General features: G+C 43.2%; 1 protein-coding gene across 2 annotated transcripts in view; it reads left to right on the top strand.

Annotated features, from left to right (window-relative positions):
• The first annotated feature begins 8534 nt into the window (after positions 1 to 8534).
• SGO2 (shugoshin 2) overlaps positions 8535 to 16719 on the top strand; it is a 31871-nt gene continuing 23686 nt past the window's right edge. Inside the window, exon 1 of one of the 2 annotated variants that reach the window (XM_070800158.1) lies at positions 8535 to 8675. Coding sequence is in view for 1 of the 2 variants with exons in the window: in XM_070800154.1 (XP_070656255.1) it covers positions 16289 to 16337 (49 nt within the window). In the remaining variant the exon portion in view is untranslated. Of the gene's footprint in view, positions 16338 to 16719 lie in introns of both variants that reach the window. The other variant, XM_070800154.1, reaches the window with a different exon arrangement.

The raw sequence follows: 16719 nt of genomic DNA on the forward strand, positions 1-16719 counted from the left end.
CCTCTTGCGATCCAGGGAAATGTCTGCGTGGAGAGAACACTGGAGATGTGGGCTTCAGGGCCCCCATGTTGTTGGACAGTACATGTGAATATAAGTCTGCTGGTAAAGCTAGTGACCACAACAGCTGACTTTGCAAACCTTCCCCAAACCTCTAGTTTGTATGGTTTGGATCTGTCCATGGGATTCTCCAGGTAAGGATACTGGAGTGGGTTGCCTTTTCCTTCTCCAGAGGATATTCCCAATCCAGGGATCAAACCTACGTCTCTTACATGTCCTGCGTTGGCAGGCAGGTTCTTTACTAGTGCCACCTGGGAAACCTCAAGTGTTAGTTGCTCAGTCATGTCTGACTCTTTTCGACCCCATGAACTGTAGCTTGCCAGGCTCCTCTGTCCATGGAGTTCTCCAGGCAAGAATACTGGAGTGAGTGGTCATTCCCTTCTCCAGGGATCTTCCCAACCCAGAAACTGAATCCAGGTCTCCTGCAATGCAGGCAGATCCTTTACTGTCTGAGCCACTAGGGAAGCCTTTATCATTGGAAGTCTTGAATAAAGAAATGCTTGAACCTTTTTGGAGTTTCCTGTGGAGGCACAGTATAGAGGTTGGGAAGGAGACACTGCCCTCAACCCCTCCCTCTCTCTCAATATAGTCCAGCATGTGGATTACAGAGGTGTAGGTGAAAGAGGTGCAGTGACAGCTACTGCTAGAGGCTATGCAGCTGGACAAATGTAGCCCAACATAACCCCTGAGTAGTTTGACCTTTCTCAGGGAAGCCTCCTTCCACGTATACACATACCCAGATCAGAAAGAAGAATGCTTGGTATTCCTATTCCATATTCCCTGTCCTTCCCTGGGTTTCCCTGGTGGTTCAGACAGTAAAGAATCCTCCTGCAATGCAGGATACCTAGGTTCAATCCCTGGGTTGGGAAGATCGCCTTGAGAAGGGGGAACAGCTACCCACTCCAGTAATCTGGCCTGGAGATTTCCATGGACAGAGGAGCCTAGTGGGCCACCATGCATGGGGTTGCAAATACTCAGACATAACTGAGCGACTTTCACTCACTCACTCTGTTCTTACCTAAACCAAAGAAACAGTTTAAAATAACCTCCAGCCTCTACTTATGGAAATGTATGGGAATGGATAATCTTCCCATTGTACCCATTTACCTCTACCTCTAGCATAATGCCAAAAGGGACTCCCCAAAAATGTGTACTGAAGAAAAAGGAGACTGGCAAGCAGGTGGCCTGGTGAAATTCACATGATGGACATCATCCCTCGAAACTGAAGTGGCAGATGACAAGTCAATTCTGCTCTTTCAGAAAGAGGCTTAGGCCAGACTGCCTGGGTTTAAATTCCAGCTGCAGTACTGACTAAATTTTACAGAAGTTACTTATATATTCTGTGCCTCAGTTTCCTCAACCATAAAAAGGAAATAATAATAACTACACATGGGATCATTATGAGAATTTAAAAGGCATATAAAGGGCTTGACATAGGGCTTAGGAAATGGTACTGCTGCTGCTGCTAAGTTGCTTCAGTCGTGTCTGACTCTGCGACCCCAGAGACGGCAGCCCACCAGGCTTCCCCGTCCCTGGGATTCTCCAGGCAAGAACACTGGAATGGGTTGCCATTATCTCCTCCAATGCATGAAAGTGAAAAGTGAAAGTGAAGTCGCTCAGTCGTTCCGGACTCTTAGCGACTCCATGGACTGCAGCCTACCAGGCTCCTCTGTCCATGGATTTTCCAGACAAGAGTACTGGAGTGGGGTGCCATTGCCTTCTCCGAGGAAATGGTAACCACTTGATAAATGTTATCTGCTGCTGTTGTAATTATTACCCATCCCTCACCTGGCACAGCAGGAAGTCTTTTCATTAATGAGAATAGAAATAATGATTGTAGTAAGGTTGTATCAAATATTGAAACAAAGTTTTGTCATGCTTTTGGCTGCCCAGTTCAAAATGCCCTTCCTAAGTCTAGATAGGCAGTTTTAGGCCTATCACTAAAAGCCTGACAGTGCCAGATACAGGTTGCATGTTCAGTACTCCCTTGCAGGTAGCGTTTGTAGCCTGAGATCCAAGCTGGACCAATCAGGTACACTCAACCCAGGCCTAGCAACAGGAGCTACTGAAGCCAAGTGGCAGGTATAGGGAGCACTGCAATACAGTGTGCCCACTTTTCTCAGAGGTAGTGGAAGCAGTGGTCCCAACAGCAGCGTGCAAGGCCACAGCTGGCCATGCAGGATCAGCAGCATCCTCACAGGCTGTGACTGTGGGTGAGCCTTATCTGCTGCCAAGAGCCCTTGTTCTTGTCTGTTTTCCAAGCTTGTAGCTGTATCCTCTCTAGAAATGCTTTAAATAACCCAGTGTCCTTTACTGCTTCTATCAGCTTAGGTTAATTTTTCAACCTGCCAGACTGATAAAGATTATCAGATCAGATAGCTTAATAAAATGCACATACATTATTTCTACCTTTATTGGCTTATTGATTTGCAGTGTGCTCCTGTTCAGGGACTGTTTTTCTTGGATGATTTTTGTTTTGGTAATGCTGAGATGTTTAAGAGGATTGTTCATTGTTGTTGTTTGGTAGGAAGCTTTCCTCTTCTACCTTTCCCTCTGTCTTCTTTTTTGGTGTGTGTGGGGTGGAGGGCAGGGGAGGTTTTCAGTACAATCAAATTCTAATGGACTGGAATCTACTCTTAGGAAGAGAAAAATCAGACAATTAATGAGTATGAAAATTGAAATAGAGGGATAGGAGCAAAATCAGTGCCCTCTGCATAAGAGTATCACAATACAACTGTGAGCTTATTTAACTGGTTTATTTTATGGATAGGAACTTGCAACAAAGAACCCAAAGGTAATGTGTGTTCAAGATACAACTAACTGTATCTTCACACTCCTAGTCCAGGGCTTATGGTTCTACCTACTTGTCTCCATCCAAGAGGCAAATGACCTAAAAGCAAGGTAAAAGTGAATGTGTTAGTTGCTCAGTCATATCCAACTCTTTGCGACCCTATGGACTGTACTGTCCATGAAATTCTCCAGGCAAGAATACTAGAGTGGGTTCCATTTCCTTCTCCAGAGGATCTTCCCAACCAAGGGAGCAAACCCGGATCTCCCACACTGCAGGCAGATTTTTTACTATCTGAGCCACCAGGGAAGCCCCTAAAACAAGCTGAGATCAGGTTAAATTCAGCCCTTTCCATTATACTTTTTGACTTTATGGTTGTGTATGATAAGAATTTGGGCTTCGCAGGTGGTGCTAGTGATAAAGAACCTGCCTGCAAATGCAGGAGACAAGAGATGTGGATTTGATCCCTGGGTCAGGAAGATCCCCTGGAGGAGGGCATGGCAACCAACTCCAGTATTCCTGCCTGGAGATCTATAAGACAAAGGAGCTTGGCAGGCTACAGTCCATAGGGTCACAAAGAGTTGGACACAACTGAAGTGATTTAGCATGCAAACACATAAGAAGTTACATTTTCAAGAGCTTTTTATAGTTTACAAAACGTTTGGTTCATTATGTTCTCTGAACTGTGAAATAAGGTACATACAACATTCAGAAAACTAAGATCATGGCATCTGGTCCCATCACTTCATGGGAAATAGATGGGGAAACAGTGGAAACAGTGTCAGACTTTATTTTTTGGGCTCCAAAATCACTGCAGATGATGATTGCAGCCATGAAATTAAAAGACACTTACTCCTTGGAAGGAAAGTTATGACCAACCTAGATAGCATATTCAAAAGCAGAGACATTACTTTGCCAACAAAGGTCCGTCTAGTCAAGGCTATGGTTTTTCCAGTGGTCATGTATGGACGTGAAAGTTGGACTGTGAAGAAAACTGAGCGCCGAAGAATTGATACTTTTGAACTGTGGTGTTGGAGAAGACTCTTGAGAGTCCCTTGGCCTGCAAGGAGATCCAACCAGTCCATTCTAAAGGAGATCAGTCCTGGGTGTTCTTTGGTAGGAATGATGCTAAAGCTGAAACTCCAGTACTTTGGCCACCTCATGCGAAGAGTTGACTCATTGGAAAAGACTCTGATGCTGGGAGGGATTGGGGGCAGGAGGAGAAGGGGACGACAGAGAATGAGATGGCTGGATAGCATCACCGACTCAATGGATATGAGTTTGAGTGAACTCTGGGAGTTGGTGATGGACAGGGAGGCCTGGTGTGCTGCAATTCATGGGGTCGCAAAGAGTTGGACACGACTGAGCAACTGAACTGAACTGAACTGAACTGAACATATATTAAGCTTTTAGTGTGTCAAGCATTTTGGACTCTTTTGTTGACTATGAGGGCTACTTCATTTCTTCTAAGGTATTCTTGCCCACAGTAGTAGATATAATGGTCATCTGAATTAAACTCACCCATTTTAGTTAATTTTAGTTCACTTATTCATAAAATGTCAATGTTCATTCTTGCCATGTCCTGATTGACCACTTCCAGTTTACCGTGATTCATGGACCTAACACTGCAGGTTCCTATGCAATATTGTTCTTTCCAGAACTGGGCATTACTTCCATCGCCAGTCACATCCACAACTGGGTGTTGTTTTTGCTTTGGCTCTGTCTCTTCATTCTTTCTGGAGTTATTTCTCCACTCTTCTCCAGTAGCATACTGGGTAACTTCTGACCTGGGGAGTTCATCTTTCAGTGTCCTATCTTTTTGCCTTTTCATACTGTTCATGGGGTTCTCAAGGTAAGAATACTGAAGTGGTTTGCCGTGGCCTTCTCCAGTAGACCACGTTTTATCAGAACTCTCCACCATGACCCATCTATCTTGGGTGGCCCTACATGACATGGCTCATAGTTTCATTGAGTTAGACAAAACTGTGATCTATATAATCAGTTTGGTTACTTTTCTGTGATTGTGGTTTTCATTCTGTCTGCCCTCTGATGGATAAGGATAAGGAGCTTGTGGAAGCTTCCTGATGGGAGGGATTGGCTGTGAGGGAATCTGGGCCTTATTCTGATGGGTGGGACCATGGGCAGGGGATTCTGGCTTTTGTTCTGATGGGGGAGGGGGGAGGTCAGAGAATGATCTCTGTTCCTTTCCAAGGCAAACCATTCAATATCATGGTAATCCAAGTCTATGCCCCAACCACTAATGCTGAAGAAGCTGAAGTTGAATGATTCTGTGATGACCTACAAAAACTTCTAAAACACCAAAAGAAGATGTCCTTTTAATCATAGGGGACTGCAATGCAAAAGTAGGAAGTCAAGAAACACCTGGAGTAACAGGCAAATTTGGCCTTGGAGTACAAAATGAAGCAGGGTAAAGGCTAACAGAATTTTGCCATGAGAACGCACTGGTAATAACAAGCACCCTATTCCAACAACACAAGAGAAGACTCTACCCAGGGACATCACCAGATGGTCAATTCCGAAACCAGATTGATTATATTCTTTGCAACCAAAGATGGAGAAGCTATATACAGTCAGCAAAAACAAGACCAGAAGCTGACTGTGGCTCAGTTCATGAACTCCTTATTGCCAAATTCAGAATTAAATTGAAGAAAGAAGGGAAAACCACTAGACCATTCAGGTGTGACCTAAATCAAATCCCTTATGATTATACAGTGCAAGTGACAAATCAATTCAAGGAATTAGATCTGATACAGTGCCTGAAGAACTATGGATGGAGGTTCGTGACACTGTACAGAAGATGGTGATCAAAATCATCCTCAAGAAATAGAAATGCAAAAAGGCAAAATAGTTGTCTGAGGAGGTCTTACAAATAGTTGAGAAAAGAAGAGAAGTGCAAGGCAAAGGAGAAAAGGAAAGATATACCCATCTGAATGCAGAGTTCCAAAGAATAGCAAGGAGAGATAAGAAAGCCTTCCTCAGTGATCAATGCAAAGAAATAGAAGAAAACAATAGGATGGGAAAGACTAGAGATCTCTTCAAGAAAATTAGAGATACCAAAGGAACATTTCATGCAAAGTTGGGCACAATAAAGGACAGAAACAGTATGGGCCTTACAGAAGCAGAAGATACTAAGAAGATGTGACAAGAACACACAGAAGAACTATACAAAAGACATATTAATGACCCAGATAATCATAATGGTGTGATCACTCACCTAGAGCCAGACATCCTGGAGCATGAAGTCAAGTGGGCCTTAGGAAGCATCACATGAACAAAGCTAGTGATGGAATTCCAGCTGAGCTATTTCAAGTCCTAAAAGATGATGCTGTGAAAGTGCTGCACTCAGTATGCCAGCAAATTTGGAAAACTCAGCAGTGGCCACTGGACTGGAAAAGGTCAGTTTTCATTCCAATCCCAAAGAAAGGCAATGCCAAAGAATGTTCAACCTACAGCACAATTGCATTCATCTCACAGGCTAGCAAAGTAATGCTCACAATTCTCCAAGCCAGGCTTCAATAGTACTTCATCCGAGAACTTCCTGATGTTCAATCAAGCTGGATTTAGAAAAGACAGAGGAACCAGAGATCAAAATGCCAATATCTGTTGGATCATCAAAAAAGCAAGAGAGTTCCAGAAAAACATCTTATTTCTGCTTTATTGACCACACCAAAGCCTTTGACTGTGTGGATCACAACAGACTATGGAAAATTCTTAAAGAGATGGGAATACCAGACCACCTTACCTGCCTCCTGAGAAATGTGTGTGCAGGTCAAGAAGCAACAGTTAGAACCAGACATGGAACAACAGACTGGTTCCAGACTGGGAAAGGAGTACGTCAAGGCTGTATATTGTCACCCTCCTTATTTAACTTATATGCAAAGTACATCATGCTAAATGCCAGAATATGAAGCACAAGCTGGAATCTAGATTGCGTGGAGAAGTGTCAATAACCTCAGATATGCAAATGACACCACCCTTACAGCAGAAAGTGAAGTGGAACTAAAGAGCCTCTTGATGAAAATGAAAGAGGAAAGGGAAAAAGCTGGCTTAGTTCAAAAAACTAAGATCATGCATCCAGTCGCATTACTTCATGGCAAATAGGTGAGGAAACAATGGAAACAGAGACTTTATTTTCTTGGCCTCCAAAATCACTGCAGATAGTGACTGCAGCCATGAAATCAAAAGACGCTTGCTCCTTGAAAGAAAAGCTATGACCAACCTAGACAGCATTTTAAAAGCAGAGACATTACTTTACCAACAAAGGTCCATCTAGACAAAGCTATGGTTTTTCCAGTAGCCATGTATGGTTGTGGGAGTAGGATTGAAGAACTGATGCTTTTGAACTGTGGAGAAGACTCTTGAGCATCCTTTGGACTGCAAGGAGATCAAACCAGTCGATCCTAAAGGAAATCAGTCCTGATTATTCATTGGAAGGACTGATGCTGAAGCTTCAATTCTTTGGCCACCTAATGAGAAGATCTGACTCATTTAGACCCTAATGCTGGGAAAGATTGAAGGCAGGAGAGAAGAGAACAGAGGATGAGATGGTTGGATGGTGTGAATTTGAGCAAGTTCTGGGAGTTGGTGATGGACAAGGAAGCCTGGCATGCTGTAGTCCATTGAGTCACAAAGAGTCGGACATGACTGAGGGACTGAATTGAACTGACTTGAATGTGTCAAGCTGAGTACACAAGACATAGTGCTAGTTAAACTCTAGATATGCAGAGATTTCTATAATCAATTTCATTTTAAACCACTATTATTTGAGTTTTTACTATAGTATACACTGTAATTTTAGCAGGTGGCCAATCAGTAAATACTTTTCTGCTTACAAAAGACTCAGCTAGATATCTTTGGAGACTGATCTTGAAATATACTAAAGATCTAATTCAAAACCATTGTTTGCATCATTTATCTAGATTCTATAAAGTAAAATGAAAAGTTGTGAGTCTCAAATGTTTCCAAATGAACAAAATATTGACATGGCTATAAGGTTGACTATATCACTGTATAATTAACTAGTAACACCTAGATTTAACCAACTATTTTCATTTCCAAACTAATACAATACAAAGAGAAAGTTTTATTCTCTGTATAGTTTTTCCAGATTATGAAAGTCACTTGTGAAAGGAAACTAAGCTAATTAACCTGGAACATAAAGTTTATAATACATATTTCTGTGTCGTTGTGAGTAACGGAAAATGCCATTCTTGTATATTTAGCTAAAACAAACCATTAGTATAAGAACTAAGTTTTAACGAGATCCAGCATTTCAAATTTCTTTGCCGCATTCCCCTCGAAAAGTTAAAAGAAAAAATGGAGAGGGCTTTTAAGTGGAAACTAAATAACCCTGCTGGCGTCATACTGCAAAGATGCAGAACTGGTAAAATGTGGGCAGGCAGTTTTACAGTAGCGTCAGAAACAACGAAAACTTTCCAACAGGCTTCAGGTGGCTGCCAAGCCTTTTAAACATCTGATTGAAAAACCTAGTTTTGTCAAAGGGGAGTTTCCTTTTTCTTAAACGCATTAGGAGACAGCGAACAGTACCAGCTCAAAGTCTAAGGAAGCCCTTTGCACTCAGGCTGGGTGGGCCCTGGCTTGCCTGGCCACGACCCCTTCCGTCGCTCACGGCGAGGTCCCACCCTTTCACGTCCCACTTCCTGGTAACCAAGTTGCTTTGCGCCTCCTTCTCAGGACCTGATTGGCTGGTGCGGGGAACGCTAACGGTTACAGAGTTTAAACCCAAGCTCTGGCCTCGAACGCAGGGCTCCCGGAGCTGGGTGCTGGTTCCCCCGACCCTGAAAAAGCGGTAAGTCAGTGACCTATGACATTTGGTGTGGGTCCCCTCGTCTGGCGGTATCCATGCCTTTCCCGAGCCGAACCACTGTGCGCTGCCGTCCGAGGTCTCTGGTCAGCCTAGCCGCCCACGGCCCCGCCCACTCCGGTCTCCGGATCCGCGATTTCAGCTTGGTCTCCGAGGGGCTTCTTGGCAATGGCGCTGGGTCGTATCTGAGTCGCTGCCTCTTGTCCTGGGAGTTTGAGCGCTCTGTTCTGTGAGGAGGCGAGCCGCCAGGCCAGTTCTTGGCAGGAAGAGATTTCTGTCTTTTTGACTACTGCTTTTAGAACAATATCTGGTTCACTGTGAGCTCTCAGTAAATAGGCTGAATGACTGTTAAGAGACTGCTTACCCGGGATCTCGGAGGACCCTCTCCTTTGGAGCGCTCGTGTAGAAGGGAGGCTGACTGAAGGCGAAGGGGTAGTAGAAGACTGGGAAGAGCTTAGAACTTGAACTCGGTAGGGTCTTGACGTACAGGTAGGATTTCGCTAGGCAGTATGGACTGTGATTTTTCTACATGAGGAATTCAACTCATTAGAATTGGGTGTGGAACCGAGTAGCTCTGCGTTAAAGATAGCCGAGATGCTAGCCAGAGTAGTAATACATAGGTAATGTTGGTGAGAGCTTTGTGCTATGTCCAGTGCTAGGCACTGTATACGCATTGGCTCATTAAGTGCTTACAGTGAGATGCCCTTATTTATATTTTTTAAATAATTGTCTAAGTCTGGAAATTGAGACTTGGAGATGCTAGAATCACATAGCAATGAAATATTAGAACTGGGGCACTAAATGTCAGAACTGGAAACCGTCTAACCACTATTTTATAATACAGTCGGTGATCCATCTTGGTTCTGAATCTGCTCATTCAACCAACTGAATCAGTGAAGAAAAAATTGGGGAAAATTCCAGAAAGTTCCTAAAAGCAGAGTTTGATTTTGCCAATTGCTGATCAACTATTTCAGTTCAGTTCAGTCGTTCAGTGGTGTCCGATTCTTTGTGACCCCATGGAGTGCAGCACACCAGGCTTCACTATCCATTACCAATTCCCAGAGCTTGCTCAAACTCATGTCTGTCTAGTCAGTGATGCCATCCAACCATCTCATCCTCTGTTGTCCCCTTCTCCTCCTGCCCTCAATCTTTCCCAGCATCAGGGTCTTTTCCAAGGAGTCAGTTCTTTGCATCAGGAGGCCAAAGTATTGAATCTTCAGCTTCAGCATCAGTCCTTCCAATGAATATTAAGGACTGATTTCCTTTAGGATTGACTGGTTTGATCGCCTTGCAGTCCAAGGGACTTCTCCAACACCACAGTTCAAAAGCATTAATTCTTTGGCGCTCAGCTTTCTTTAATAGTCCAACTCTCACATCCATACATGACTACTGGAAAAACCATAGCTTTGACTGGACGGACCTTTGTCAGCAAAGTAATGTCTCTGCTTTTTAATATGCTATCTAGGTTGGTCATAGCTTTTCTTCCAAGGAGAAAGCGTCTTTTAATTTCATGGCTGCAGTCACCACCTGCAGTGATTTTGGAGCCCAAAAATAGTTTGTCACTGTTTCCATTGTTTCCCCATCTATTTGCCATGAAGTGATGCGACTGGATGCATGATCTTAGTTTTTTAAATGTTGAGTTTTAAACTAACTTTTTCACTCTCCTCTTTCACTTTTGTCAAGAGGCTCTTTAGTTCTTCACTTTCTGCCATAAGAAGGGTGTTATCTGCATAGCTGAGGTTATTGCTATTTCTCCTGACAATCTTGATTCCATTCTGTGTTTCATCCAGCCCAGCATTTCTCATGATGTACTCTGCATATAAGTTAAATAAGGAGGGTGACAATATACAGCCTTGACGTACTCCTTTCCCAGTCTGGAACCAGTCTGTTGTTCCATGTCTGGTTCTAACTGTTGCTTCTTGACCTGCACACACATTTCTCAGGAGGCAGGTAAGGTGGTCTGGTATTCCCATCTCTTTAAGAATTTTCCATAGTCTGTTGTGATCCACACAGTCAAAGGCTTTGGTGTGGTCAATAAAGCAGAAATAAGATGTTTTTCTGGAACTCTCTTGCTTTTTTGATGATCCAACAGATATTGGCATTTTGATCTCTGGTTCCTCTGCCTTTTCTAAATCCAGCTTGATTGAACATCTGGAAGTTCTCGGATGAAGTACTGTTGAAGCCTGGCTTGGAGAATTGTGAGCATTACTTTGCTAGCCTGTGAGATGAATGCAATTGTGCTGTAGGTTGAACATTCTTTGGCATTGCCTTTCTTTGGGATTGGAATGAAAACTGAACCTTTTCCAGTCCAGTGGCCACTGCTGAGTTTTCCAAATTTGCTGGCATATTGAGTGCAGCACTTTCACAGCATCATCTTTTAGGATTTGAAATAGCTCAGCTGGAATTCCATCACTTTGACTAGCTTTGTTCATAGTGACACTTCCTAAGGCCCACTTGACTTCATGCTCCAGGATGTCTGGCTCTAGGTGAGTGATCACACCATCGTGATTATCTGGGTCATAAAGATCTTTTTTTGTATAATTCTTCTGTGTACTCTTGTCACCTCTTCTTAGTATCGTCTGCTTCCGTTAGGCCCATACCATTTTTGTCCTTTATTGTGCCCAACTTTGCATGAAATGTTCCCTTGGTATCTCTAATTTTCTTGAAGAGACCCCTAGGCTTTCCCATTCTATTGTTTTCCTCTATTTATTTGCTTTGGTCACTGAGGAAGGCTTTCTTATCTCTCCTTGCTTTTCTTTGGAACTCTGCATTCAGATGGGCATATCTTTCCTTTTCTCCTTTGCCTTTCACTTCTCTTCTTTTCTCGGCTATTTGTAAGACCTCCTCAGACAACCATTTTGCCTTTTTCATTTCTTTTTCTTGGGGATGGTCTCAATCACTGCCTCCTGTACAATATCATGAACCTCTGTCCATAGTTCTTCACGCATTCTGTCTGTCAGATCTAATCCCTTAAATTGATTTGTCACTTCCACTGTATAATCGTAAGGGATTTGATTTAGGTCATACCTGAATGGTCTAGTGGTTTTCCCTTCTTTCTTCAATTTAATTCTGAATTTGGCAATAAGGAGTTCATGAACTGAGCCACATTCAGCTCCCAGTCTTGTTTTTGCTGACTGTATAGAGTTCTTCGTCTTTGGCTGCAAATATAATCAGTCTGATTTCAGTGTTGACCATCTGGTGATGTCCATGTGTTGAGTCTTCTCTTGTGTTGTTGGAAGAGGGTGTTTGCTATGACCAGTGCGTTCTCTTGGTAAAACTCTATTAGCCTTTGCCCTGCTTCATTCTGTACTCCAAGGCCAAATTTGCCTATTACTCCAGGTATCTCTTGACTTTCTACTTGCATTCTAGTCCCCTTTAATGAAGAGGACATCTTTTTTGGGAGTTAGTTCTAGAAGATCTTGTAGGTCATCACAGAATCGTTCAACTTCAGCTTCTTCAGCATTACTGGTTGGTGCATAGACTTGGATTACTGTGATTTTTAATGGTTTGCCTTGGAAATGAACAGAGATCATTCTGTCATTTTTGAGATTGCATCCAAGGACTGCATTTCATACTGTTTTGTTGACTATGAGGGTATGAGGGCTACTCCATTTCTTCTAAGGGATTCTTGCCCACAGTGGTAGATATAATGGTCATCTGAGTTAAATTCACCCATTCCAGTCCATTTTAGTTCACTGACTCCTAAAATGTCAATGTTCACTCCTGCCATCTCCTGTTTGACCACTTCCAATTTGCCTTGATTCTTGGACCTAACATTCCAGGTTCCTATGCAATATTGCTCTTTACAGCATTGGACTTTACTTCCATCTCCAGTCACATCCACAACTGGGTGTTGTTTTTGCTTTGGTTCTGTCTCTTCATTCTTTCTGGTATTATTTCTCCACTGATCTCCAGTAGCATATTGGGCACCTACTGACCTGGGGAATTCATCTTTCAGTGTCCTATTTTTTTGCCTTTTTATACAGTTCATGGGGTTCTCAAGGCAAGAATACTGAAGTGGTTTGCCATTGCTTTCTCCAGTGGACCACGTTTTATCAGATCTCTCCACCATGACCCATCCATCTTGGGTGGCCCTACATGGCACGGCTCACAGTTTCATTGAGTTAGACAAGGCTGTGGTCCATGTGATCAGATTGTTTAGTTTTCTGTGATTATGGTTTTCATTCTGTCTGCCCTCTGATGAAGAAGGATGAAAGGCTTATGGCAGCTTTCTGATGGGAGTGACTGACTGATGGGGAAACTAGGTCTTGTTCTAATGTTGTGGGGCCATGCTCAGTAAATCTTTAATCCAGTTTTCAATTGAGGGACTGGGCTGTGTTCCCTACCTCTTATTTGACCTGAGGCCAAACTATGGTGGAGGTAATGAAGATAATGGTGACCTCCTTCAAAAGGTCCCATGCAGTCACTGCTGTACTCAGTGCCCCCGACCCTGCAGCAGGCCACCATTGACCTACACCTCTGCTGGAGACTCCTGGACACTCATGGGCAAGTCTGGGTCAGTCTCCTGTGGGGTCACTGCCCCTTTCTCCTGGGTCCTGGTATGCACAGGGTTGTTTGTGCTCTCCAAGAGTCTGTTTCCCCAGTCCTATGTAAGTTCTATTGGCTCTATGGTGGGGTTAATGGTGACCTCCTCCAAGAGGGCTTATGCCATACCCAGGTCGGCTGCACCCAGAGCCCCTGCCCCAGCAGCAGTCCACTGCTGACCCATACCTCTGCAGGAGACACTCAAACACAGTTCTGTCTCAGTCTCTGTGGGGTCTCTGGGTCCTGGTGTACACAAGGTTTGAGCCCTCTGGCGGGTATGGGGTTTGATTCTAAATGCAATTTCACCCCTCCTGCCATCTTGCTGGGGCTTCTCCTTTGCCCTTGGATGTGGAGCGGCGCTGGAGCGGCAGCTGCACTGGTGCTGGAGTGACTTTGAGGAGATACTCCACGTCCAAGGGCAAAGGAGCAACTATTTACATAGCATTTACTACTATTTACAGTGTATTAGTATTATAAGTAATATAAAGATAATATAAACTATACAGAAGGATTAATGTAGGTCATATGTAAATATTATGCCATTTTATATAAGGAACTTGAGCATTATGGATTTTGGTATCTGTGGGGTCCTGGAACAAGTACCCTTCAGGTACCAAGGAATGACTGTACCTCAGTCTCCATATGGTAAGTCTCCCTAGAATGGGTACTTCAGTACAGAAGACCTGAAGCTGAAGAATACCAGACATATACTAGTAGCAGTTAGATATTGGTGGCCACTGTGGCTTGAGAAGAATGGACAAGGGGGAGAAAAAGAGGAGTTTAAATTATAGAAATGGGAAGAAGAGTAGATGGTGGAGAGTTTTAGATTCTATAGATTAATAAACTGTAGTGAGGGCAGGAGTAGAAGTAGGGTTGGAAAGAAGCTATTGAAATAATTCAGGTGAGACATGTTAGTGCCTGAGTCTAGGTTGATAGCAGTGGAGATACTTAAAAGTAGTCAGAGTCTAAATGAATTGTGAAGGTAGATTGGGATGTGGGGGATTTTTGACCAAAGCAACTGGAAGGACAGAGTTGAAATGGGGAAGGCTCTGAGTGGAGCAGGCTTGGGCAGGCCAAGTTTGATATGCTGTTTTAGTTATCCAAGTGGAGTTGTAGAGTAGATAATGGTATGAATCCAGGGAAGTTTAGGAAAGAGTTCCAGACAGAGGACATAAATTTTGAAGTTCTTGACATCTAGGTGGTATTTTAAACCATGACTATGAATTCACTGGAAGAGTGAGAGTAGGTAAAGAAATCCAAGAAGAGAACCTATTATAGCTTCAGTTCAGTTCAGTTCAGTCGCTCAGTTGTGTCCCACTCTTTGCGACCCCATGAATCGCAGCACGCCAGGCCTCCCTGTCCATCACCAACTCCTGGAGTTCACTGAGACTCACGTCCATCGAGTCAGTGATGCCATCCAGCCATCTCATCCTCTGTCGTCGCCTTCTCCTCCTGCCCCCAATCCCTCCCAGCATCAGAGTCTCTTCCAATGAGTCAACTCTTCACATGAGGTGGCCAAAGTACTGGAGTTTCAGCTTCAGCATTATTCCTTCCAAAGAAATCCCAGGGCTGATCTCCTTCAGAATGGACTGGTTGGATGTCCTTGCAGTCCAAGGGACTCTCAAGAGTCTTCTCCAACACCACGGTTCAAAAGCATCAATTCTTCAGTGCTCAGCTTTCTTCACAGTCCAACTCACATCCACACATGACCACAGGAAAAACCATAGCCTTGACTAGACGGACCTTTGTTGGCAAAGTAATGTCTCTGCTTTTGAATATGCTATCTAGGTTGGTCATAACTTTTTTTCCAAGGAGTAAACGTCTTTTAATTTCATGGCTGCAGTCACCATCTGCAGTGATTTTGGAGCCCAAAAAAGTAAAGTCTGACACTGTTTCCACTGTTTCTCCATCTATTTCCCATGAAGTGATGGGACCAGATGCCATGATCTTCTTTTTCTGAATGTTGAGCTTTAAGCCAACTTTTTCACTCTCCACTTTCACTTTCATCAAGAGGCTTTTTAGTTCCTCTTCACTTTCTGCCATGAGGGTGGTGTCATCTGCATGTCTGAGGTTATTGATATTTCTCCCGGCAATCTTGATTCCAGCTTGTGTTTCTTCCAGCCCAGCATTTCTCATTATGTACTCTGCATATAAGTTAAATAAGCAGGGTGACAATATACAGCCTTGATGTACTCCTTTTCCTATTAGGAACCAGTCTGTTGTTCCATGTCCAGTTCTAACTGTTGCTTCCTGACCTGCATACAGATTTCTCAAGAGGCAGGTCAAGTGGTCTGGTATTCCCATCTCTTTCAGAATTTTCCACAGTTTATTATGATCCACACAGTCAAAGGCTTTGGCATAGTCAATAAAGCAGAAATAGATGTTTTTCTGGAACTCTCTTGCTTTTTCCATGATCCAGCGGATGTTGGCAATTTGATCTCTGGTTCCTCTGCCTTTTCTAAAACCAGCTTCAACATCTGGAAATTCACAGTTCATGTATTGCTGTAGCCTGGCTTGGAGAATTTTGAGCATTACTTTACTGGCCTGTAAGATGAGTGCAATTGTGCGGTAGTTTGAGCATTCTTTGGCATTGCCTTTGTTTGGGATTGGAATGAAAACTGACCTTTTCCAGTCCTGTGGCCACTGCTGAGTTTTCCAAATTTGCTGGCATATTGAGTGCAGCACTTTCACAGCATCATCTTTCAGGATTTGAAAGAGCTCAACTGGAATTCCATCAAGAGACTAAGAAGAAGCAGCTAGTTAGCTAGAGGGAAAAAAATAACAGGAGTTTGTGGTGTTCTGGTAGCCAACAAGATATCATTTTTGAGGAGGAAGGATAAATTAACCACATTTAATGCTGCTGTTAAATTAGGTGAGGATTGAGAACTGAACATTAGGTTAGCAGTATGAAGGTCATGAGAAACCTTGACAAATGTCATTTTGTTGGAATAGAGTAAAAGCCTGAATGAAGTAGAGTTACAAGAAGATTGGAAACTGACTATAGATACTTTTTTTTTTTTTTTAAAGGAGTTTTGTTGTAAAGGCTGCAGAAAATGGAATGCATATCTGAGGATGAAGTGGGAACAGTCCCCATAGGTTTAGGTATATCTCTTCTGTTCATAACTCCAAGTTTACACTTCTTATTTTGCATCACAGTGTAGTCTGTGCCCACGTTCTATAACTCTGCATTCCTATGCAGCCTGATCCTGTTTTCTGTATCCAGTGCTTATCTTAGCTCCTGGCAGGCAGACATAATGATATAGGTTTGAGTGAAAAAAAAAAGTCATTTACCTTTTTAGGATTCTACTTTTAAACCATTTTTGATTACATTCATACTTTCAGATTTTATATGAAGGGTTCTGCAAACACTTATGCATGGCAACCCACTCCAGTACTCTTGCCTGGAAAATCCAATACTTGCCTGGTCGGAGGAGTGTAGTAGGCTACAGTCCATGGGGTCACAAAGAGTCGGACACAACTGAGC

This window comes from Bos indicus, chromosome 2 (genome assembly GCF_029378745.1).
Source record: "Bos indicus isolate NIAB-ARS_2022 breed Sahiwal x Tharparkar chromosome 2, NIAB-ARS_B.indTharparkar_mat_pri_1.0, whole genome shotgun sequence".
NCBI classification, from domain to species: Eukaryota; Metazoa; Chordata; class Mammalia; order Artiodactyla; family Bovidae; genus Bos; species Bos indicus.